The sequence below is a fragment of the Vitis vinifera genome, chromosome 7 (assembly GCF_030704535.1).
Source record: "Vitis vinifera cultivar Pinot Noir 40024 chromosome 7, ASM3070453v1".
NCBI classification, from domain to species: Eukaryota; Viridiplantae; Streptophyta; class Magnoliopsida; order Vitales; family Vitaceae; genus Vitis; species Vitis vinifera.
The window spans coordinates 19,540,914-19,565,884 of NC_081811.1; the positions used below are offsets into that span (position 1 = coordinate 19,540,914).

The window sequence follows — 24,971 nt, forward strand, 5'->3', positions numbered from 1 at the left end:
ACAATAATTATTATAAATTATGACTTAAGCCTATTTAGAGACCCTTACTTTAGAGTTTGTTCCTAAGATTTATCATTTCAACCTGCATTTAATTAAAAATAATCACGATAACACTAAATTTGATTCAAAATCAAGCATGAAATTGTAAAATGATCTTTTTGTCTTTTGTACTAAGAATTATAGGGCATATTAGAGAAGTTCCAAACTTCATAAATAAATTAAGTTTACGATTTGTTAAGAACTTTCTTATTTGAGAAAATTTTGTATGTACAATATTATAATATGATTCTTAATAAGTAGAGATTATTTTTGCAAATTTAGGAATTTTCTTGTACATGTTGCAAATATTTTTAAATTATATCTAAAATAGTAAGGTTATATTTTGTTTTAAAAATATTAGAAAAAGAAAGAAAAATGTTAAGTAAAATGATTTTCTCACATTTGGTTTTACTTTAAAAAATATAAAAGAAAATAAAATATAATTAAAATTTTTTTAAAATTTATATATTTTTAAATAATTTAATCTTGCTACAGTAGAAAGAAATAAGTAAAATGAGTTTGAAAAAACATATAAAAATAATTTATTAAATTTAAACTTATTTTTTATTTTTCTTCACTTTTTCTTTCTTTTTACTTTTCCTTTTTATTTTATTTCCTTCAAATTTTCCCTCAAATTTTTTGAGAATAAAAAACTATCAAGATTTTATTTTTAATCAAAAAATTATATGAAAAAAGTCTATGGGATAAACATGTAGATGTAAACAAGAGTATTTATGTAATGCTCAGGGATGTTTGATAAAATATAATACTTATTATTTAATAACTTAAATTGACTTTAAGTTAAATTATATTTAAGTTATTTACTTAAAACTTATTACTTAATTCTTACTTTAAATATTAAGATTGTTTGATAAAATTATCTTAAAATTTATTTTAAATCATCAAAGTTCACATATTTATCATCATAAAGTATAATTAAGAAAAATGAGATCAAATAACAATGAAGGTTGTGGAGTAGTAAAAATAATCATAGAGGTAATTAGGGTACCTGATGATAAAAAAGTAAAATGAAGATATTTATTCAACAATAAATTAATTATTTTAATTTATTACTAAAAGTTATTTTTTACTTTAAGTCATATCATTAAATTATTTTATTAAACATACTTAATTTAATTAATAACTTAAATTAAATTATTATGTCATTATAAGTTATTAATTTGGTTTGTCGTAAATTCGCTTATGCCTATCCAATTTAATTAAAAGTTTTAATAAAAAAAAGTCTACTCATTATTTATAAATAAATCTAATAATTCTATGATAATAAAAATAAATAAATGAATAGATAATAAAAGGGTAAGGAATCAGGCATAAGTAATAGAACTGAAAAACCACCCTGCCTTGCTCCACACGCAAAACTAAAAATCAAACCTAAGCCTTGAAATCACGCACTCTCACTCTCTCCTCTCCCCCTATAAATAAAACACTCGTTCTCTTCGCTCCAAACGCCCACGCCCTTTTCTCAAACCCAGGGTGCAGGGTTTCGAGGACTGAGAAATTACTCTTCTAGGGTTCTAGGGTGTTGGTTTCGTCCCCTGATATCCCTGCGATCGAAATGTCGATCATCAACCCGTTCGCTCTCTTGGGCGACGAGGAGGACGACGATGTCTCCACCCTCGTCGCCCACGTCGCCTCCAAGGCTGGTGCTGCGGCCGCCGTCCCCCGGTCACTGCCGCCGTCGGTGAAGAAGGCGGAGGAGCCGAAGTTTCCGGTGAAGCAGACTGATTCTGGTGATCGTTTGTTTTGTTTGTCTGATCTTGTTGTTTGAATCCTTTTGTGCATTTGTTTTGCTTTGCTTTGCTTTTGTTTTGTTTTCTGATTTGCGTTTGTGGGCTTGTTTGGTTCGTGGGAAACTGTGAGGAAAAAGTTGGGCCTGTTAAATGTGCTTTTGTTTTTTGTTTGTGGGCTGTTGGCTTTCTGAGAATATTGAGACGAATGCATAGGGAAAGGTGACATGCTAGGGCTTGCATGAATGTGTGTGCGTGTGTTTTAATTAAATGCAGGCTGTAATGATAAATCTTATGAACAAACTCTGGGATAAGGTCTTTGAACAGGCTCAAGCCATAATTGCCTCTGATTTTTTCGAACAAGTACACTCTATGCAATGGAATTATGTCTGTCAGGATCAAACCGGACAGTTTTAATGAAATCAATCTATTTTCTTTGTATATAGAGGAGGTTGTTGTTGATAGCAGGTATGGAAAATTCCAAAATATGTATTCTGCTTTTATTTTTCACTGTTTGTTCTTGATTTTGAGTGTATTTCTATTTTCGTCTTTTGATTGAGTTTGTTTCCCAAGATACTGTGAAGGGAAGGGAAGGGAAAGTTCAAATCTTAGGGCTGTTTGAATGTGATCTTATTTTTTTTAATACTTATTCAAGGATTCTGTAGAGTTCTGGTGCCTGTTAGAGAATCAAACCATAGAGTTGATCAGAACATCGATCATATTTTTTTATGTATTTGATTCATCATATTTTTTTATGTATTTGATTCATCACATTTTTTATGGATTTGATAGGTGTAGTTTTAAGATGTGGATTTGCTGTAATGCCCTTTTGGATGTCCCAAAAATCAATCTTGGATTTTAACTAAATTGTTTTTTTTTTAATTCTAGCTTTACAAATGTTCCACTTAGAATGGTGGGGAACACTAGGTGTAGTGCTAGAAATACCCAAGTGGAATATACCCTTTTAAGTTACAGTGCCTTAGTTGGTTGTCAAGGTCATGTTTTTGTTGTCAAAAGGGAATGCATTTCTTCTATTCTTATGTTCATTGATTTTAAAACTCCTTTCTTATGTGTCGTAAATTAAGGTTGGTTAAGCTCTGTTTTTTATGGAGCTGAAAGTGCAAAGATTTCTTTTGGGAATTTCCCATTAGAATATGTTTGTATTTGTGAAGATACTCACATTTGATGTTCACAGAAAAAAAAACAAAATCTCTTTTATTTTTGTGCCTCTCTAATTTCTGTTAATGTATGTGGTTTGCACATCTTCCATAATTGTTATTTGGCTTTGCCAATAATGTTCTTAATTTATTCCAGGGAGAGGTGAAAGGGGCCGAGGAAGAGGAGGCCGTGGTCGTGGTTCAGGAAGGAATGGTCTGGATGGGAATGGCATTGACCAATCTGGGAACAAGCGTGCTGATGGTTTTCAAAGGAGCTATGGAGGATCTAATGGTTATCAGCGGAGTTCTGGTGGATCTAATGGTTATCAGAATAATAATGATGAGGTTGGTGGCAATCAGAGGAATTACGGGGGTGCAAATGGTTATCAGAGGAACCGTGGAACTGGAAATGGTTATCAGCGGAATCACGGGAGGGATTCTTATGGAAATGCTGTTGATGAAAGGAGGCATGGTGGGGGTGGCGGAGAAAGAGTATTGAATGAAAATCATGAGCCTGAGGATAGTAATCAAATCAAAATTGAAAATGAACAGATTAAAAGCCAAGGACAAAATGATGATGATGATGGTGGTTGGGAACAGGTGAATAAGTATCATGGTAAAGGATATGGAAGAGGGAGCCAATCCTTCAAAGATGGTGAGAAAACGTTTAGAAATGGGAATCGGACTGGTGGTGATAAAAGAGGATATGGCGGGGGAAATAACGGATTCAGGAGTGGAGAGGGTCAGTTTAATGGTAGACATGAAGAACTGAATCATGAAAAACGTGACATGTTGAATAACTTTGAAAAGGAGGGTGACCTCTCCAAAAAAGAGGAAGGCGATAGCCATGAAACAAAGGAGGGCAATCATGGTAATAAAGAGCATGAAATCAATGACAATAACAACAGTGGTGGGCCTGAAGGGTAAGAGTTAATTATATAGCTCCTCCTTTATTTGAACTATTATTTTGTTTTTGTTGATGTAATTTTTGTTTTTAGTCAAATGGTATTTGTTTTTCCTCTCTTATTAGCTTTTTATGAAGTCTGTGTTATATGGTCCTTTGGAATTACTGGTGCTAGTTTAAGTTTGCTCTTCAAAAAACTTTTGGTAAGACTACATTTATGACAATCGGAGCTGCAAGCTTACTTCTTAACTCTGTTTGTATGGTCATCTAATACTCTACGGATTCGAGTCTCTCTTTCTTAGGTTTTATTGATAGGTTGGCTTTAGTACTAGGGCTGCACAGTTTTTCGTTTTTTTAGTTCTTTTGTTTTTGATAGGTGTGCTACTCATATAGTCATATTCTTCCTTTATACCTGGGTTGTGTCCCGTTTTGGTGGCCACCTGTTATTATATCTTGTTTCCCTATGCAAAACTAGATTTGCACCAGTGGTGCATCCAATCTCGATTTTGAATGGAAACTATTTTTATTGGATTTCTTAATTTGCTCTTATTACAAATTCCTAAACCACCAATATTCTACTGTCTTTTTAGTAGCAAATGAACCTTGTCCTACATGCTTGCTGCATAAGAACAGACTTTTGGTTCCTATTTTAAATAATGTCTATGGATGTGAACTTTCTGTTTATTGATGTGTGATGGGCAGGAAGGGATGCTGTAATGCTTGTAAATCATCCTATAAATTTTTCATTGTTTCGGTCAAGTGATCTTCTCTATGTTCTCTCATGCCATGCCCCTCAGCTTCTTATTAATTTTAACTGAAGGTTTGTTTAACTTCCTTTCGTGCAGAGTTCTGCCCTACTCTCTTACTCATTTTAACTGTTTCTTCTGTGAAATTTCATTTGTTCTTTCATTCTGCATTTCTTATCACCATTCAACCTGAACCTTTTGGAGCAGGAATATAACTGTGACTACTGAAGTATCCAACGGTGCTGAGCCTGGACAGGGAAAACTTGCACCAGAAACAAGAAAGGATGCAGATGAAAGAAAAAGGGCTGCAGTGGAAAGACCAAATGTAAGCACATTCGGGGCACTGCAAAATGTTGAAATTAATGTAGCATTGTGGGCACTAAAATTCTGATATTTTCTTGTTGATGATTTAATTGTCTTACAGCAAATGACTTTGGGAGAATATGAGAAGCAGCTTCTTGAAAAGAGGAAAAACTTGCCAGCCCTACAAAAAACCGAGGGAAAAAGAGTCATTGTTGACAAGGAATTTGAATCGATGCAACGAATAGACAAGAGGAAAGAGGACAGCCTTTTCATCAAGCTGGTGTGTGACTTTATTTTCTTCTGTTGGTATATTGATCTTTTTCATTTGTCATGAATATGAATTCATAAGCTTCCTTGAATTGTGTTTTTCTAGAAGACTGAGAATGACAAGCTTAAAAGGAATAGTAGCTTTGACAAGGAAGAGAAAGTTCATAAGGTAAAACATAATTATGTTATACACATGCTGCTCTAGTTTGTTGAAACTGTTTTACATTTTGTGTTCTTTAAATCCATAGGCATATATGTATTTCCTCGATGACTGATCAATTATGTGTATGTTTTCTTCTGAATATCTGTTTTGCTATGATCTTGGCTCTAGTGTGCACTAGTGCATCTGGGTTATTTCTCAACTATGTTGGGCACCTAAGTTAGCTAGTAGATCCTCAGTATATGTGGGGGTCTGTTTAGAATAAGCTTCTGAGTTTTGTGGTGACAAGTAAAAGATGTGGAACATTTGAGAGTAATATCCAGATTCCATACATACACACCCTTCGAAAGATATGATGTTTTCAGCATTTAAGAAGCTCACTCAAATAGGCTGTAGTCTTCAAATAGTACTGTTTGCAGCAATAACTCATTGCCCTTGTTTGATAACTGGAGGGTCGCATGCACCATGTTCATGAGCAGTAGGCTGGTTGTGTGAGGCCTACCAAAATTGGAATATGTTCATATAAATTTATCGTGCCTTTTGTTTGGTCCACTTCTATAGATGGTTTCATGTAATTATTAAGGGTTTCTGGGTAGTTGAAGTCATTCATGTCTTCTCCATATTCAATTCATTCTATTTTAACAAGCTCGTGAACTACATGGTTTTACCAAAGTTATCCTTTCTTCCTTGCAGGCTATAAGCATTGATGAATTTCTGAAACCAGCTGAAGGTGGGAGGCGGCCACCAAGGAGACGATGGCGTGAAGAGAGGGAGAGGGAGAAGGCTAGGCCTGAGGAAGAAATCCAGGCAGATTCGGTGGAGGCTGCCCCTGCTCCTGCACCTGCACCTGCACCTGCACCTTGCATTGAAGATCAATTCCAGTTTCCGGTGCTTGGAGGAGCTCTGAAGCACTAAATTTTGTTAGTCTGGTGGAGTTATTGTTTTTCCTTTATTTTTTTCTTGCCCTTTATTTTCCATCTCTGCTTTCAACATAATATAAAATCCCATATGGAGTGGGGGGAAGGAAAGGAATTGGGTTATTTTTCAGGCCAGATTGAAAATTTTGGTTTTGGTTTAATAATACGAGCTTAATTTGATTTTCGTTTATATTAATGTTGAGGTGCTTTTTGGTACATGCTGAGTAGGAAATAGGAATTGAATGGAAATGATGGTATTCAAGAGAGGAATCAAAATATTTACATGAGTAGGTTTTAGGTTTTGCGAGAATGAATTTTAACGTCTTATTCTCATTTTTCTTTAATTATAATCCAAACATTGTGACAAACAAGTTTCTAGGGAATATGATCCCTTTATTTTGTTTGAGTAGACCGACTTTACTAAAGGCTGTTTGAGCGGCTCACCCATCCATTTATATATATAGTTGGTAGTTGGTAGTACCTTTAGGCTGTGAATTTAAGTAATAGTAATAGAGGATTACAATAATTTTATTCAATGGGCAAAAAAACTCATTTGGGATAAATTCCTAAAAGCAGGCCACAAAATTGGGCATATTTAGACATTATTTATTTGTTTTTAAGTGAAATTTAAAGAGAGTTAAATTATCTTTTTATCTTTTTATAAAATGTATTATTTTTAAAGGAATAATTATTTTCAAATAAATGCTTATTACGGTAAAAATGGTATTTGAATTGTTTAACGACTTTCATATATTTGGACAATTTTTTTAGATATATTGAAAAAAAAATTTTAAAGATCATTAAAAATTTTCAAGTGATATTTTGAAAGTGTTACAACGAGAATCACCTATCAAGTTTTCTCAAAAAAACACTATAAAAAACTTTTAAAATTTTTTTAAATGTTTCTTAAATTTTGTTAAATATTTTATTTTTCTTTAAAAAAACTTTTTAGGGCAGAAGTGTTTTTGAAAAACACTCTTAGAGCCCGTGTGATGGTGATTATAGGAAGTGATTTTAATATTTATAATACTTGAAAAGTTTTATAATTCAAGTGTTAGAAATATTAGAAACGTTTTATAAAATCACTTTCAAACACACTCTTAAATAAACTCATGATATTTCTCTTTGAAGTGTTTTTGGTAGTCTTTCTAAAAATGTTTTTAGAAAAATCATTTATTAAAAGTTTTTTTTTTTTTTTTTGAAAAGATATTTTAATAAATTTTCCATTGTTATTTTAACTTTAAAAGATGCACTTAGCTTTTGAAAAAGTATAAGTATCTAATAATGATAAGTTCTCAAATAGTTATTTATATTCATGAGAAAAATGAAACTGAAATACTTCTTTATTATGGATAATGTATTCAATTTCTAAGTGGTCAATGACATAGTAAGAAATGATAATAACTCTAAACCACAAAGTGTGGAAGAATGCTGATATAGAAAAGATTAACCAAAAAAGAAAGAGGCTATCCAAATAGAATTAGACGACTCATTGGGAAAATGAAAAGTATTTAGACTTGTAGTCTGGACACCTAAAGTCATCAAACCTATCATATACAAATGGGTATTTGTAAGAATGTGCAATAAGAAAAATAAAATCACAAGATATAAAGTTCAACTTTAGCTCAAGGTTTTTCATAAAGATTGAGTGTGAACTATGAAAAAACAAATTCTCTTGTGATGGATACAAACACATGTAGATATTTAATTAATTTAGCAGTCTCAAAGGCATTGAATATAAGTTTCATAGATATTGTTACTTTATATTTATATGAGGAAACATAATTAATAATTTAAATTATTTAATTAATCTTTTAATTTTTTAAAATGATTTGGAATTCCAAAAATCGGTCTAATTAATTGCATATTAAATCAAAACCTTCTAAAATATTGTATTGGTATTTGAGTACTAAATGTATACATGTGATAAAAAAAATGTATCATTTATATGTTAAAAAAAATTAAACTTTATTTCTTATTTATTTTAAATAAAATATAATTAAAATTATTATAATGTTATTATTCATATTTACTAAAAAAAATATTTATCTATAATTATAAAACTAATTTCATTTTTAATAAAACTTTAATTAAATTTAATTAATAGTATATAAATTAAATTTACAATGTTTTTATAAATTGAAAATAGAAAAATTATTTTTAAAAGCAAATTATCTTAATAAATTTTTTGGTTTTTATTTTTAAAAACAATTTGCCAAAAATCCTCATCTTCGTAAAATTCTAAAAGATTGTTTTTTGTTTTTTAACTTAAAAATTGTTTTGAAAAACAAGTATTAGAAAACATGATCAAACCAACCTTAAATCTTTAAAATTTCTTGTATTTTATAATTAGAGTTACTTTGTAGACCCTTCTTTTTGCAAACCAATTCCAATGTTTATTATTATTGTTTTTTTATCAATAGCACCAAAGGGTATTTCATGTCACCCGAGAGTGAGCTGCATTTTCATTTTTTTGGAGAAGTGGGGGATGGCTGCTAGGGGCAAGCTACATAAGACGCATGGCCAAGTAGACCACCACCTCGCCATGGTGGTTGAGATGGAGACCTTCCTTTCAGAACAGTTGGATGGGATGAACAAAGAACAGTGGAACAGGTGGGAGTTGACAAGGCAAGATTGAGGTGATATCTGAAGGTGGGGACAAGCAAAGGTAAGGAAGTTACAGAGAGGGAGGAAAGGAGATTTTTTTTTTTTTTCACGTGGCCATTGTTTGAGAGGTTCGGTAGCTTAGAAGGCAAGAAAATCAAGGGGAAGAACATCTTTTTTAGTTTAGTTGGTTACAAAGAGTTTTCGGGGTGGCTGCAGAAAAAAAAAATGGTGAGAAAAAAGAAATGAGAGAGTAAGCAGACCAGAGAAGGAGGAGATTAGAAGAACCAGCTATGAGAGAATTTTCTGGAGATAGCTGAGTGAGGAGAAATGAGTTTGAAGGTAGATAGCCTTGGAGAAAAGCTTGAAGCCAAGCTAGTCTTGCTAGAAAAAAAAAAGGTTTTCCCAGGTATGAATGCTACAGGCTTATTGATTGATTTGGCTGTTTTCATTCCTCTATGTCTACTGTTGATGTTTGAATATTTATTGATTTGTTTGGGGTGGATAATGAAGGCCACTTGATTGCTTGTTGAAACATGATTCAGAACTCCCATTTGCTGTTAATCTCAGTTTGCTTTGCCTCCATTGTGAAACAACCAAGAATCATACCCATGGTTGCATTTGATGATGTGTTTTTTTTCTCACCTAATCAGAAGGCTCACTGATGACTCATGAAGTGAAGCCTCTAAGGATATTTTTATTTGTTTTCTTTTGCGCCTTGTTCCCATGAATTCTTCTTTGCTACGGCCACTATTTGTTTCTAGACCTTGTTCAATGCAATGGCTGTGAGAAAGCAGATTCGGGTTTGGCTGTGCACTCCTACAGGGACCCAATATGGTGGGAATGGGCCACGATTGGGTGATGAGGTTCTACTATGAGGTTCAAGGAAGGCTCAGTTGGCTCAATGACACCACTCGGAATTTGTTGATATCCTATTTGTGTGAAGAAGAGATGCTCAGTGGGTCTCCTTATTAAATGACTTCATTACAGAGCACCTGCGCCCATGGTAGAAAGCGCATTCGAAGCTCTCAACAGCCCGTATTAGGAAGCATAAAGGGAACAATGAACCTCCCAGAGATCTGATATTTTCTTCCCTGAAGAATTTGCAGCTGGAAGTCATCATTCTGCCCACTTCCAGTAGCTGGCTCCGCTATTGAACCTATTTCTTTCGTTACCCATAGTCCCATTTTGACACCCAAACCTATAAACCCATTTATCTCTCTGCACCACGTACCCTTCATGCACACCGTTTCACCATTAAACTCATTCTTCATCAAACCCATCCTCCTATCCCATCTCTTCATACCCATCATATCCATCACCATCCACGTCTCTTATTTTTCATACCCATTTGCATGCTCACTGTTATCAGTTCAGTCCACATCTACCGTACCCATTGTCAGCAACTGACTTCACCTCATACCCATTTTCCAATACCCTTTAAACCTATTCCCCTCACCACCTTCCATTACCGGTTCTGCCATGCTTTCCCTACCCATTTGTTTTCCGTTCTCCATGAACTTGAGTCATCATGCAAATGCCTTGCCACTCATCTCCCCATCCTTCATTCTCATCACCCACAATCCATATCACACGGTCTCACCACTTTGCCGAACCCATCATGCCAACCATCTCCACCTATGCCCAAAATCCGACTGCCGCATGAAGACTCCGATATCCCTCAAGCCAAAGCTCCAACCAACGCTGATCTGGTCTCTGATGACTACCGCTCCATGGCTGCCGCCTCATGGTCCATAAAGAGAGAGCACGAAAGCACTCTTGATGACGGTCAGCGCCATGCCGAGTTGCCGACGCCTCAAACGTTCTTGCCTCCGGAAACTTCCGTGACGTTTCTGATTATAGTTCTGACAAGGATGAACGGGATTCTGAAGTGGTGACATCAATGCTAGGTCTTCGAAGTCATTGGGATGCTGCATATGCAGATGAATTGACAAATTTCCGTGAACATGGCCATACTGGTGAAGTTCAGCTTGAGGTTGAAGTCATGGAGATTGTTGTTTCCTAGTCCAAAAGCTTGAGGAGTACGTGCCTGTGCATGATGGTATCATTGAAGGCCAGGAGTGAAGGCCCAGTAGAGATCATAAGACATGTTTTGTTTAGCTACTTCAACCAGAAAATGGGTTTTTTTGTTCACGTGGAGGATTCCCATCTTACCCACATTCAATCCAATGGTGGAGATGTTGTTTACTAAGAAACCACAAGCATTTCATTCCTGATATTTTGGGCTCTTTGAAAGAGGTTGAGTCCAACTATGATCAGGTCCATGTGCACGATTCCAGTTTGCATAGCCACATTCCTTGGCCCATTTTCAAAGCCCACAAACTTTAAAAATTGATTTTTGAAAATTCAGCTTCCAAATAATTCAACTCCATATTTTTTTCATCTTTAGAATTTTTAGGTCCTAAATTCTAATTTCCAATTTCCAAAATTCCAATTTTCACATTTATTTATTTGATCATTATTATTTTTCGTCATTATTTAATTTATTTATTTTTAAAATTCCATCTTAAAATAATTCTTTAAAATTCCGATTTCCAAATTTAGTTCTCAATTTCTGAAATTTCAACTTTCCAATTTTTGAACTTAATTTCCAATTTCCAAAATTTCAATTTTTACATTTATTTATTTAATCATTACTACTTTCGTTATTATTATTATTCTATTTACTTATTTATTTATTTTTAAAATTCCATCTTTAAACAATTTTTCAAAATTCCAATTTTCAAATTTAATTTCCAATTTCCAAAGTTTCAATTTTCACATTTATTTATTTAATCATTATTATTTTCATTATTATTATTTATTTTCAAAATCCCTTCTTTAAATAATTCTTCAAATTTCCGAAATTCCAATCTTCCAATTTCCGAACTTAATTTCCAATTTCCAAAATTTCAATTTTCACATTTGATTATTTAATCATTATTACTTTCGTTATTATTATTATTATTATTATTATTATTATTTTAAATTTTCATCTTTAAATAATTCTTCAAAATTCCGATTTCTAAATTTAATTTCCAATTTTCAAAATTCTAGTTTTCACATTTGTTTATTATTATTATTTTATCTATTTATTTATTTTTAAAATTTTCATCTTTAAATAATTCTTCAAAATTCGATTTCCAAATTTAATTCTCAATTTCCGAAATTCCGATTTTTCAATTTCCTAATTTAATTTCCAATTTTCACATTTATTTATTTATTTATTTATTTATTTATTTATTTATTTATTTATTATTATTATTATTTTATCTATTTTTAAATATCTCATCTTCAAATAATTTCTAAGATTCCAATTTTCATAATTTAATTTTCATAGTTCCAATTCTCAAATAATTTTCAAAATTCTAATTTCTTTCAAATTTAATTTCCAAAATCTCAATTCTTAAATTTAATTTTCAATACTCCAATTCTCAAATAATATGCTAATTTCTTTCAAATTTAATTTCTAAAGTTCCAATTTCTTAATTTTATTTTCAAAACTCTAATTCTCAAATAATTTTAAAAATTCCAATTTCTTTCAAATTTAATTTCCAAAATTTCAATTCTTAAATTTAATTCCCAAAACTCAAATTTTCGAATAATTTTCGAGACTCCAATTTTCAAAAATCTAGTTTTATCTCGAACAATTTTAATTTCACTCCGGTTTTCAAATAATCTTTTGTTCCTCTTGATTTTACATAAGCATGAAGACACTTTTCATAATTCCAAAGTAATGGAATTTGTGAGACTTATTCATGCAAGATATATTGAGCTTTGGTGGGAACCCTACATATGATTTTTCTCTTTTGATTTTCAATTGTCATGCTTAATGAATATTACTTGATTTTTGTCCTGATCTTTGATATGCATGTGATAATTTTATACTTGAGCTAACCTTATTTCCATAATAGCACACTATTACTCGTTGCTAAGGTACGCTCCCACTTCTACTTCATTTATTTATTCATTTTCATGCATGATTTGTTTTATTATTAAATCTTTTTATTGGTATATATTGATTTCTTTATTAATTGTCACGTTTGTTTCACCTTATTTAGTAGAAACTCATTTTTAGGGACTTAAAGGGGTGCTACAGTCTTCACCATACCTTCCCAATGAGCAACCTGACCCCCGAATCTAGACTCGATTTTTCGTAGACCTGTTTTTACTTCAAGAATCATACTTAAGGTTTTTCTTTCTTAATTTGTTTTTTCCTTTAAAAATAAAACAAGAAAAAGTGGCGATTCCAAGTCTCTTCTAAAAAAATCATATTTTTCACCAAATGAATAAAAAAAAATGAGTTTTGCCATCAAGTGGGACTGCATGAGCAAACATGCAGGGTCCACATACTTGTATTATGTTGTTTTTAAAAACAAAGAATAAGAAATATACACAAAGGTACTAAAAAGTTTTAAGAGTAGGTTTATTAATGATTCTAAGAAGTATTTTTAGCCTTTTTAATACTTGAAAGTTAAAGATTTTTAAGAGTATGTTGGATAACAATTCTAATAAATGTTTTTAATTTTTTTAATACTTGAAAAATAAAAATTTTCTAGTGTTAGAAAAGTTAAAAGTGTTTCCTATAGTCACTACCAAACAGACTCTAAAAGCTCATTTGATAGTGATTTTAAGAAATGTTTTTAATGTTTTTAATACTTCAAATTTGTTATCAGTCAAGTGTTATAAATTCTATAAATGCTTTTTAGAATTACTTTCAAACGCACTCTAAGTATTACAAATGTTAAAAATACTTCCTAAAATCACCGTCAAATAGATTTAATTATTTGGAATTACATGCATATGGTTTTTGTGGTAAGATTTTTTACTTGCAGTTGTTTATGGCCCTTATTTATTTCATCTTACCTTTATTCATTTTTCAATGTAACCGAAGAAAAACCAAGTTCTATTAAATTGCCATAAATCTAAGTTTTCTATGAGAAATCCATTTGAAAAACACTTAAAATTTGTAATCAGTCAAGTGTTATAAATTCTATAAATGCTTTTTAGAATTACTTTCAGACGCACTCTAAGTATTACAAATGTTAAAAGTACTTCCTAAAATCACCGTCAAATAGATTTTATGTTTTGAATTATTTGGAATTACATGCATATGGTTTTTGTGGTAAGATTTTTAACTTGCAGTTGTTTATTGCCCCTGTTTATTTCATCTTACCTTTATTCATTTTTCAATGTAACCGAAGAAAAACCAAGTTCTATTAAATTGCCATAAATCTAAGTTTTCTATGAGAAATCCATTTTTCATACTCCAATCCTTCATGATGGTGTCCCTCTCTACTTTCATTTATGTCCAAAGAGAACTACCTCAAACCTATTGTTGTTATGCCCTTGTTTTAGTGTGTATGTCTTTATCCATCGTTTTCAATTATTAAAATATTTATAAACAAATATAATGTATGGCTAAAATACTTTTGAACTTATATATCATTTTCATTAAGAACATTTTATAAAAAAAATTACTTAATACTTAGATATAAAATAATAAAAAAAAAAGTCTTTTAATAATGTTTTTGATAATATATTATAATAAAAATATGATTTAAATAAAAAGTAACTATTAAATTAATGATAATCTAAGAATTATTGGTTTCAAAAAGTATTAAAAGAAGAAAAAAAATTAAAGAAAATAATTTTCTCATATTTGATTTGAAAATTTTATATATTTTTAAATTATTTAATTTTTATATAATAGATGAAAATAAGTACCAGGAATTTGAAAAAATATATAAAAATAATTTATTAAGTTTGAATTTATTTTTTTTCCTTCTATTTTTTCTTTCTATTTTTTTTTTCCCTCAAATTTTCCTAGATCCAAACATAGTTTTACAAGATTACTAAATTTTTTAAAATTCGTCAAAAACATCTTATTTTCTTAATAAGATACTTTCAAGAGTTAATAGATACTTTCAAGTATTAATTAGAATCCCTTTTTAACCCTCTCAAAATCACTACCACACAAAGAGATGAATGGGATTTACATTTATACCACTCTATATGTTGAATTTATAAGGAGAAAAGTTTTTAAAAGCAAATTAATTCTAAATATTAGGATTTAGTAGTTGAAATTAATTCTAAAACATGAAGTTTCGGTATAAGATGATAGAGGGTAATGAATGTTCCACCCTAGAAAATGATGGTTGGTGGTGGTGGTAGTGGTCATTGGGCTGAGGTCCGGGCCCTAACCCTAGATGTCCTCGCCGGCCGGTGGTTCATGGCGTTTGCATCCATCCTTGTCATGTTCGTGGCCTCGGGTGCAAACTCCACGTTCGGCCTCTATTCAAACGCCATCAAGTCCTCTCTCGGTTACGATCAGACCACACTCAACTTGCTCAGCTTCTTCAAGGACTTGGGCGCCAACGTCGGCATCCTCGCCGGCCTCATCAACGAGGTCACGCCACCGTGGGTAGTCCTCTCAATCAGCGCAGCCATGAACTTTTTCGGCTACTTCATGATCTGGCTTGCAGTCACTGGAAAAATTCGTCATCCCCAGCTCTGGCACATGTGCCTCTACATACTCATCGGCTCCAATTCTCAGTCCTTCGCCACAACCGGAGCCCTCGTCACCTGTGTGAAAAACTTCCCGGAAAGCCGCGGCCCGGTTCTCGGGATCCTGAAAGGGTACCAAGGAGGTCTAAGTGCTGCTATCATCACCCAACTCTTCCATGCCTTGTATGCCAACGACACAAAGGCTCTAATCTTACTTGTAGCTTGGCTTCCTGCTGCTATCTCCCTCCCATTTCTCCGGATCATTCGGATAATGAAGCCCGTTCGCCAGATGAACGAGCTCCATGTCTTCTACAAGTTCCTCTACATTTCTCTCGTTCTCGCGGGTGCTCTCATGATCCTAATCATACTCGATAAACAGCTTCATTTCAACCAGATGGAGTTCGGTTTTAGCGCCTCCTTGGTTTTTTCCCTTCTTTTTCTCCCCGTTGTTGTTGTTATCAAGGAAGAACTCAATCTCAGGACAATCAAGAAACAGGCCGTAAATGAGCCTTCACAACAGCAACCATCCGCGCTAAGAATGGAGCCAAAGCGAGTTTCTTGGCTCTCAGACGTGTTCCGCTCGCCGGAAAGAGGCGAGGACTACACCATACTTCAAGCTCTTTTCAGTATAGACATGTGTCTTATATTCCTAACTACAATCTGCGGTCTTGGAGGGACTTTAACGGCTGTTGACAACTTGGGACAGATCGGTACTTCGCTTGGGTACTCCACTCGAAGCCTGAGCACATTCATTTCGCTGATGAGCATATGGAACTATCTGGGAAGAGTATTTTCCGGTTTTGTATCTGAAATCATCTTAACAAAGTACAAAGTCCCCAGGCCTGTGTTGCTCTCGTTGATTCAACTCTTGTCGTGTGTTGGATACCTTCTGATGGCCTTCAACCTCAAGAATTCCATCTATATTGCGTGGATAATAGTCGGGTTTTGCCTGGGCGCTCAGTGGCCATTGCTTTTCGCCATCATTTCTGAGATCTTTGGACTCAAGTACTATTCAACGTTGTTCAATTTCAGCTCGGTTGCGAGCCCGATTGGATCATATCTGCTAAACGTGAGGGTCACCGGTCATCTGTACGACCAAGAGGCAAGGCGGCAGATGGCGGTATTGGGAATCCAGAGGAAGCCTGGCGAGGACTTGAATTGCAGTGGGGTGGAGTGCTTCAAACTCGCCTTCATTATAATCACTGCCGTTACATTTTTCGGTTCGCTTGTGTCGTTCGTCCTTGTGCTTAGGACGAGAGAGTTTTACAAGAGCGATATTTACAACAAGTTCCGGCCTGACGAAGCTGAAGCAGTGGAGATGGAGATGGCTGTGGCCGGCAATGTGGTCAGTGGTTCTTCCGCGGTGAAAGGTTAGAGTTGTTGGATGGAGGAGTTAGGTTTAAATATTCGAGGAGAAAAACAATTGCTTGGCATTATCTCTGTGATTTGTAGTAGTAATAGTTTAATAAAACACAAAGAATAAGAGTTTCATTGATAGTAATTTTAGAGAGGCTTTTTTACATTTTCAACACTTAAAATTTTTTATTTTTTAAGTAACACTAAAAACGCTCCTAATAATCACTGTCTTTAATTATTATAATATTTAAAACTTCGTCTCGATACACTTTAAATGTTTTAATTATTATAATATTTGAAACTTCGGCTCAAAACAATAAAAATTAATTTTTATATATTAAAGAATATAGAAAATGGTATAACGGTAACTCTTTCACCATGCAAGATGGCATAGTGAATATACAACTTAAAATTGAATCAAAATCAAATGGTTCCTCTTCCGTAAAATTAAGAGTTTTGGTTCATATTGAAAAAAGGGATCAATCATAATGCGTCACATGCATAAAAAGGTCTCTTTGTTTGATCCGATTCTTTTATACCTTGATTCTATTATTTATACCCTCATCTAATAATTTAAATTTCATCATACATCTTTGATGATTGAAATGACAAGCTCTATAGATACCAATTCAATACCTCGCATTTTCCGAATTCAATATACGACAACTTTACATCACTAGTACTTCACCTAAGCATGATAACCACTTGTTGAAATCAATGGCTTCTATCTCGTACTAAATTGAATTACTATTATGACATTGTCATGGATAAAATATTGATCAAGATGACCTGTTATAAGGGAGAGAAGAAGGTTATTTAATTTGCTGTAGGAACATATGCTTTTGGCTGATCTAGATACACGTATGCATGGAAATGAATAAAGATGTGCGTCGGTGCTGTATGTGATGCATGCTTGGGCTTAGAGGGAGTTGGCCATCGCTGTCTATTTTTGTTTGTATAATTCCCATTTGCATGGATCGATTCCTTTTTGTTTCCATTTGTTTGCTTGTTTTCTGAACAAATGTTCATATTGTGAATTGACGATGAAGAATAATTTTCCATATGGGGAAAAGTTGTGGGCTATTCTTTGGGCTGGACTGGGCTCAGAGATAGATTGAGAGGGACCAGGGATTATTACCTTGGATTTATTTATTTTTATTTTTTTTAAATCTTATTTTTTATTTTAAAAATAGAAAAAATGGTAACCCTTTTTATTTTATAATATTTAAAATTTATTATTTTTTAAAATTAAGTTTTTACTTTTAGTAGAAAAATTAATTTACTTTTTTCTTTTCTTTATGTTATTGGGAATCAAATCATGGTAGTCCTTTGAGTTCTATTAAAACGATGTAATGGAGGGAAGGATATGAAATCTTTAAAATCAATGAAAAAATTCATGAAAGGTGAGATGGCAAAATGACCCTTCTTTTGTCTTTCCAACTTTTTCAATTATCCTGGCCGATTTTTATGTCTTTATTTCTCTTTTCAATTACTCATTTTTTTTTTATTACTAATGGAAATAATTTAATGAATACTTATATTGACATTAGTATTTTAATAATATTATTATAAAAATATTTTCATTATTTTATGATTTATTATTATTTTAAATAATAATTTATTATTATTTTAAATAATAATAATATTATTATTATTTGTTGCATTATTAAAAATAATTATTTATTATTAAAAACAATATGAACATTATTATATTAATAGCAATAATAATAATAATAAAGGCATCATTATAATTGATATATTATTTTAGGTTAGTAATTTTGTTTCATTTATGCATTGAGTCCGATGTATCTTACCTCCAAGGATCTTATACCGATATTATTCAACTTCAAGTTACTTTAGAGTTGATTTTTCTGTGAGGTATGTGTGTATTTGAACTAATAAGAACATAAAAAATTACTATGATATCATTATCTAGTGCATATTTTGGAGAAAGCACCAAAAATGATGTCGATAAGGAGGTAGGATGTTCAAACATCCTAAGGGAACACTCAAGCATCCTAAAAAGTGTTCAAAAGCTACCTTGGAGAATCTTCAAGTGTCCTCCCCAATGTTCGAACATCCCCCTTAGGCATTCAAATGTTGGCTTCTCTTAGTCTGGATTTTGAGCCCATTTTGTCTATTTATGGTTCTTCACATTTTCAAGGGCATTTTTATAAACTAAATTTAGACTTGCTTTCGAAAATGATATCCCAAGCTTTTGGTTTAAATATATGATTTTCAATGAGGTAAAAATGAGAACAAGAGAGTAGCCATCTTTATTATCCTACTTCCCCATCTCCTGACCTTCAAGAGTAGCCATCTTTATCTTAGGTGAAAAAGAAGGGTATTTAATTTGTTAACCTCAACACAAGGTCAAGTGTCCATTAAGGAGCAACATTTTTTGCGTCCGAGGATGTGAAGGAATTGTATAAATGCTAACCGGTATAAGATCCTAGTGAATATGCATGTTTATATCACGAAAAATTGCGTACATTTCTTTCATAGTTAGTAAATTTGTTTGTAATTATTCATCCTCTTGTGATTTTAAATCTACAAAGTTTCTAGAAAACTTGGTAGATGGTCTTTTCACATTAAATATGGTGTCTATTCATGTGATTGATTTTACTTGTGCATGAGATTGATAAACTTTTAATCACAATCATTATAATTGTTGAAATAATTAAAATCCAAATAAAAATAAAAATTCTAGAGGTATTTCGCTTGGACTACCCATTCATTCCTCCTCTAAGTAGTTCCATCAATCGAGCTAAGAACTTTTAAGTGGTCTCAAAGCAAGTTCAATTAAAAAATTAAAATCTTGTTATTCCTACTAATTAAATCTTGATTAATGGAACCACAAAGAGTTGAAACATTTATAAACTATCTACAAATATTTAATGGGAATAACTAACCCATTAAAAGGTCTGAATGAAATTCTTTTAAAACATGTAAGGTGACAAGAATTAAAAGTACATGAAAAATAGTCAACAAAAGGGAATAAGTTCAAAGGCCAATAATGAAGATTTATACAATTTCATAGATAAAAATTTACAAATAATGAGATATAATTTAAAAGTCATTTTCATAAAAATAAAAAATAAAAAATAAATCCTTAAAGTTCAAACGCATTAAAGCATTCAAAATATTTAATCAATATTTTTCATATTTATGTCATGATGATAGCAAAAGGAAGGCATTTTTACATAGAGATTTTCTCCTCAATGGTCAAATTGACCACTTATAGCATATGGATGTAAAAATAACATTTCTTCATGGTGATTTGGAGAAAGAAATTTACACGCATTTGCCATAAGGTTTTGAGGTTCAAGGAAAGGATAAAATGGTGTGTAGGTTACAAAAGAGTATATATGGCTTGAAAAAGGCTTCAAAACAATGGTATAAGAAGTTCAACAACTTCATGAGCAATAATGGTTTTTTAAGGTATTAGGCAGATCATTATTATTATGTCAAGAGGTTTGATGGTTTCTACATTATTTTACTACTATATGTTGATGATATGTTGATTACAAAGGCTAGCATACATGAGATCGACAAGCAAAACAAAGAAATTGTCAAAGGAGTTTATAATGAAGGATTTAGGTGTTGCGAAACAAATCCATGGGATGAGGATTACTAAAGAAAATGACATTCTTACGTTATCATAGGAAGAGTATGTAAAGAAGGTATTTAGCAAATTCAACATGGTTGGAGCTGGAGCGAAGCTTGTGAGTATCCTTTTGGCTAGTCATTTCCAGCTATCCAAAGATCAGTTACCCTTAACTAAGCAAGAGTGGGTCTACATGGTCAAAGTGTCTTATGTCTTTGCTATTGACAATCTTATGTATGTCATGGTTTGCACCAAACTAGATATAGCGCATGTAGTGAGAGTTGTGACTAAATATATGAATAATACAGGAAAACAACACTGGAGGCAATGATGTGGATTCTCAAGTATTTAAGTGGTACTATAGATTCAATTTTGTGTTTTAGGAAGTTAGATTTAGGCTAATAGGGATATGTAGATGTTGATATGGCTAGTAATATAGACGGTAGAAAGAGTATTAAATGATACATTTATACCCTATATAGTACCGCAGTCAGTTGGGTATCAAAGTTGCAAAAGATAGTTGGTTTACTAAGGCACAATATTTTATAGTGATAGAGGCTAGCAAAGAAATGATATGGTTGCAATATTTCTTAGAAAAATCAGGTTACAAGTATGAGCGAAGTGTGTTATATTGTGACAGTCAAAGTGTCATTCATCTTAAAAAGAATCATATTTATCATGCTAAAACAAAGCATATATAGGTTTGATATCACTTCATAAGATCAACTTTAAAATATGGAGTTTTAATACTCGAGAAGATTTTGGGGAGTCGGAATCCAACTGACATGTTGACAAAAGTCGTGACAATTGAGAAATTGGAGTTGTGCGCAACTTCGATTGGACTTCTCTATTGAGATTGAGATGCAAGTAGAGATGGTTGATGATGGGTCAGTTTCCAAGTGGGAAATTGTTAAGATGTGTGAAGCCTAATTATTATCCTAATGATGATAGCCTTAACGCAAATTGACCCTATGTAGAGACAGTATGCGGATTAACCTTTACAGTAAAGTTAACGTGGGGGTTGGAATGAGGTGTAAACCTCCCTCTTAGGGGTTGAAGGGGGCTCTACCCCCTAGATGAAATTTTGTATGTAAAGGTATTTTAAGTTGAGGTATTTTGGAGATTTTACACATTTATTGAATTACCTTATTATGTAATGTTTAGGTTAGTCAACTTAGTTATATTAGTTTATTGAGAGATATAGAGAAACACAAAGAAAAAACCTAGAAGGTATAAGGTGTTTTGTGATTCTCTTGTAATCTTCATTTCATCATAATGAAAATATACAACAACTGCAAGTGAATATTATTCTCAAAGTGAACTACAATAAATCTTGTATATTCTTATACTCTAATTTTTTGCATTTGTTTATTGCCACTTTTGAAAATAAGAGTAGGATGTTTTAATCTTAAGAAAAAACGGTGTTCATTCATGCAATTGATTTTACTTGTGCATCTTCTAGAGGTATTTCACTTGGACTACCTATTCATTCCTCCTCTAGGTAGTTCCATCAATCGAGTCAAGAACTTTTAAGTGGTCTCAAAGGAAGCCCAATTAAAAGATAAATAAATAAATAAACTCTTTAAATTCCCTTTAATTAAATCTTGATTAATGGAACCACAAAGAGTTCAAAACATTTATAAATTGTCTACAAATCCTTAATGGGAATAACTAACCCCTCCCAAAGGTTGAATAGAATTCCTTTAAAATATGTAAGGTGATGGGTATAAATAAAAATTATACAATTTCATGAAAAATAATCATTATCCAAAAAGGAGTTAAGAGTATAGTCCATAAAAGAAAACAAGTTGGAAGCCGAATAAAAAAAATTTATATAATTTTATAGATAAAAACTTATAAATAAGGGCATATAATTTTAAAGTCATTTCCATAAAAAATCATTGAAGTTCAAACCCTCGAGACATTCAAAAGTTTCAATCTATATTTTTTATATTTACGTGAATAATAATTGTATATTAAATTAATAAAATTAAAATATAAACATATGAAAAAGATAAAAAATAAAGTATGTTTGCTAATAATTTAGGAGAGCGTTTTTAGGCTCAAAAGAAGACCATTTGAACCGTTCATGCGTGTAATGAGTGAGGGTGAAAACATATGAATCCAAGAAGCAAATGGAATACTCTGGAAGACATGGGAAATAGGCTCTGGCTCTTGACTGAATGGATCGAGTTCAGTTTAAAGGCTCTGTATACCACTTCACCTGCCATCTTATCCACTCTCCTATTTTTCCAATTTAATACATTATCCAAACACCTTCTTTTCCTTCCTGTGTCCCTCACTCCACCGCTCTTCCCAACTGTACACACCCGGCGTCCCAATCCACTGCTCCTCTCCCATCATTAGTCACATCTATCCCATCCTAATAATTCAACGATTCAGATTTTATCACAATCTGTTCACTGTACTCACGTGCTATACACCAACCACTCTCCAACACGATGTGGATTTGCCGCGTTCTCGAATCAGCAAACGATACAACCAATATTTACAATATTTTATTTTTCGTTAAGGATTATGATCATCTTGTACGCACAAAGAAACGGCCGTCCGAAACGGCGTCGAACCCCACTGACCGGCATTTCACAGTGAACTCCGTCGATGCCGGCGCCAGTGGCGGGCTTGGTGTGGCGGTACGCCGGCAAGGCCCGAACCACTTGTTCTGCATGTATCGATTCTTCCTCCAGGGTGGCAGGTGAAGCCCTCTGCTCTTCAGCGATCTCTTAGCCGCGTCGCACGTTAGCTTCACGATCTTCTTTAAGTCCTCGCTTTTACCGATGAAAACCCTAGGCAGTGTTTGGATGAGACGCTTGTACTGATCGGTCGGTCTTGCGATCTCGAACTCGCCGGCGAAGTCGAGGTCCACGATGTAGCGTTTCTCCGATCTGAGGACGTCGATAAACTCGTGGTTCCCGGCGGTGAGCCCGCCCGAGCCGTCCCATTTGGTGCGGCACACCGCCGCATTGTGGCCGAGATCTCTGAGCACCGCGGCGACATTCCGCCGGATCGCCGCCTTGTTTGATCTCGGACACGAGAGCGAACCCACGGCCTTGGAGACATGCGAGAAAAGCAATGTACGGTACCGATCGACATTGGCCTTCGGATAAAGCAGAGACGCAACCACCTCTGTGGGATCGAACGGCGAAGTGTCGTCATCGTCGTTCTCGGAACCCAATTCCATCTCGGACGGTTGAGCTTCGGCGCAGTCCTCAAGGAAGCCGTAGACGAGATCGGAGAGGCACGGCGACTCTTCCCCGGCGTCGCTGCTACTGCCGCTGCTGACGGGGACTGAGCCACGGCCGACGATTCGCGCTTTCACTCTATCATCGAGCGGGTCAGTGACTCGCTTCGATCTCACGAACACTGCCATCTCTGTGTGTCTCTTCAGGTAAAAGTGCTTATCAAAAGGCAGCTAATTTTGGCATTTTAAGTGTTTCTGATGGCTCAGTTTTGAACTTTTGATACCAACACAGAAGCGAATATCTCAAAGGGTTATAAAGAAACCGCCATTTTTAAATACAATAATAGGAGAATTTACAATCGAATATTCGGGAAAAGCGCTTTTATTCATTTTCTTTCGCCTTTTGGTGTTGTCGGGGATTCATGAAGAAAATAAAAAGAAAAGGTATATACCGAAGGTATCAAGCAGAAAATGGCCACGTGGCAGCATATCCCAGTAGGTCTGGGTTTATTCGAATAGTACGAGTTTAAGCTTTTTGACGTGGACGGCTGAGATTGGTACATGGTCTTCGCCCACGTGACTCGCAGGTGATCCTGGTGGGGATGTTTCGTGTAGTTAAGGGTAGGCCAGTCCAGGCTTTGCTGCCTCTTCGTTTCAGGAAGGGTGAAAATGATTTGGGTGGAGCCACGTGGATAAAAAAAACCTTATAAATTAATCAATTTACCTAATCGACTAGAAATTAATAAAATGATTATTTTGGAAGCTAAAATTACCTGTAATCAGTAGCTTGATAGTAAAGCGAGGAGGTATGTGTGGTGGGTAGCCTATACCCAAAAAGTTGCGAGGGATATGACATAAAGAATCAAGGTATTATTTAGATAAGGAATTCCTTGTAAACGTGTCCCTTCCAACATCAGTCTACGCGGACCCATCATCATGACTCTGGGTACATCTCTGTATCACGCGTCACTGATGTACATCCATCAGGGCATGAGGGATTAGGTTATATGACAATATCAATTTGGATGTATGTTGGTAAGTGCATTGCAATGCATCTAAATATTAAATTAAATGCAATTTCTTTTAATTAAATGATACAACTTACCACTAGGTTCATGTAATAATATTAGCATATATATACACTTCTCACCTCAAGTTTCTAAGTTAAGCCATGTTTAAGTGAATCACTATGATTAAAGTGAACCTATTGGTTTTTTTTTTAACTTCTTAAGAATTAATAAAAAAAATATTTAAAACACTATTAACTTAATACTTAATATTATTAAACACTAATTAGTCTTAATTCCTATTCAAAATTAATTCAAAAAATCAAACATCACCTGAAGTCTTATAAGTTTAAAAAAAATACCCTTTTGATGATATTTGAATGCATTTTTAAATTTTTATTTGTAAAAATAAAAATTCTTACATAAAAATATAGAAATTTTTGTTTT

The 24,971-nt window shown here is 33.4% G+C and overlaps 3 protein-coding genes across 4 annotated transcripts; 2 read left to right on the forward strand and 1 right to left on the reverse strand.

Annotated features, from left to right (window-relative positions):
- The first annotated feature begins 1,384 nt into the window (after positions 1-1,384).
- On the forward strand, positions 1,385-6,431 carry LOC100854704 (RGG repeats nuclear RNA binding protein B). Of its 2 annotated transcripts, none has more exons than XM_059738235.1 (6): positions 1,385-1,790; positions 3,102-3,867; positions 4,802-4,919; positions 5,019-5,177; positions 5,271-5,333; positions 6,018-6,431. In XM_059738235.1, the coding sequence occupies exons 1-6, from the start codon at positions 1,616-1,618 to the stop codon at positions 6,237-6,239; spliced, it is 1,503 nt and encodes a 500-aa protein (XP_059594218.1). In that variant the 5' UTR covers positions 1,385-1,615; the 3' UTR covers positions 6,240-6,431. The 2 variants fall into 2 exon arrangements, with proteins under 2 accessions (XP_059594218.1, XP_059594219.1); XM_059738236.1 differs by having other exon boundaries at positions 1,406-1,790; positions 5,274-5,333.
- Positions 6,432-14,996: 8,565 nt separating this feature from the next.
- On the forward strand, positions 14,997-16,727 carry LOC100245195 (protein NUCLEAR FUSION DEFECTIVE 4). The gene has a single exon (XM_059737717.1). The coding sequence runs from the start codon at positions 14,997-14,999 to the stop codon at positions 16,725-16,727; it is 1,731 nt and encodes a 576-aa protein (XP_059593700.1).
- Positions 16,728-22,793: 6,066 nt separating this feature from the next.
- On the reverse strand, positions 22,794-23,832 carry LOC100250319 (uncharacterized). Its single transcript, XM_002265539.4, has one exon. The coding sequence runs from the start codon at positions 23,704-23,706 to the stop codon at positions 22,858-22,860; it is 849 nt and encodes a 282-aa protein (XP_002265575.1). The 5' UTR covers positions 23,707-23,832; the 3' UTR covers positions 22,794-22,857.
- Between the last annotated feature and the right edge of the window lie 1,139 nt (positions 23,833-24,971).

What these genes read in the sequence shown, in the direction of transcription:
- LOC100854704 (XM_059738235.1), top strand. Translation starts at nt 1,616, where the DNA reads ATGTCGATCATCAACCCGTTCGCTCTCTTGGGCGACGAGGAGGACGAC. An exon ending in GGTGAAGCAGACTGATTCTG is followed by an intron (nt 1,791 to 3,101) that starts GTGATCGTTTGT and finishes AATTTATTCCAG; the next exon opens with GGAGAGGTGAAAGGGGCCGA. An exon ending in CTGCAGTGGAAAGACCAAAT is followed by an intron (nt 4,920 to 5,018) that starts GTAAGCACATTC and finishes ATTGTCTTACAG; the next exon opens with CAAATGACTTTGGGAGAATA.
- LOC100250319 (XM_002265539.4), bottom strand. Translation starts at nt 23,706, where the DNA reads ATGGCAGTGTTCGTGAGATCGAAGCGAGTCACTGACCCGCTCGATGAT.
- LOC100245195 (XM_059737717.1), top strand. Translation starts at nt 14,997, where the DNA reads ATGATGGTTGGTGGTGGTGGTAGTGGTCATTGGGCTGAGGTCCGGGCC.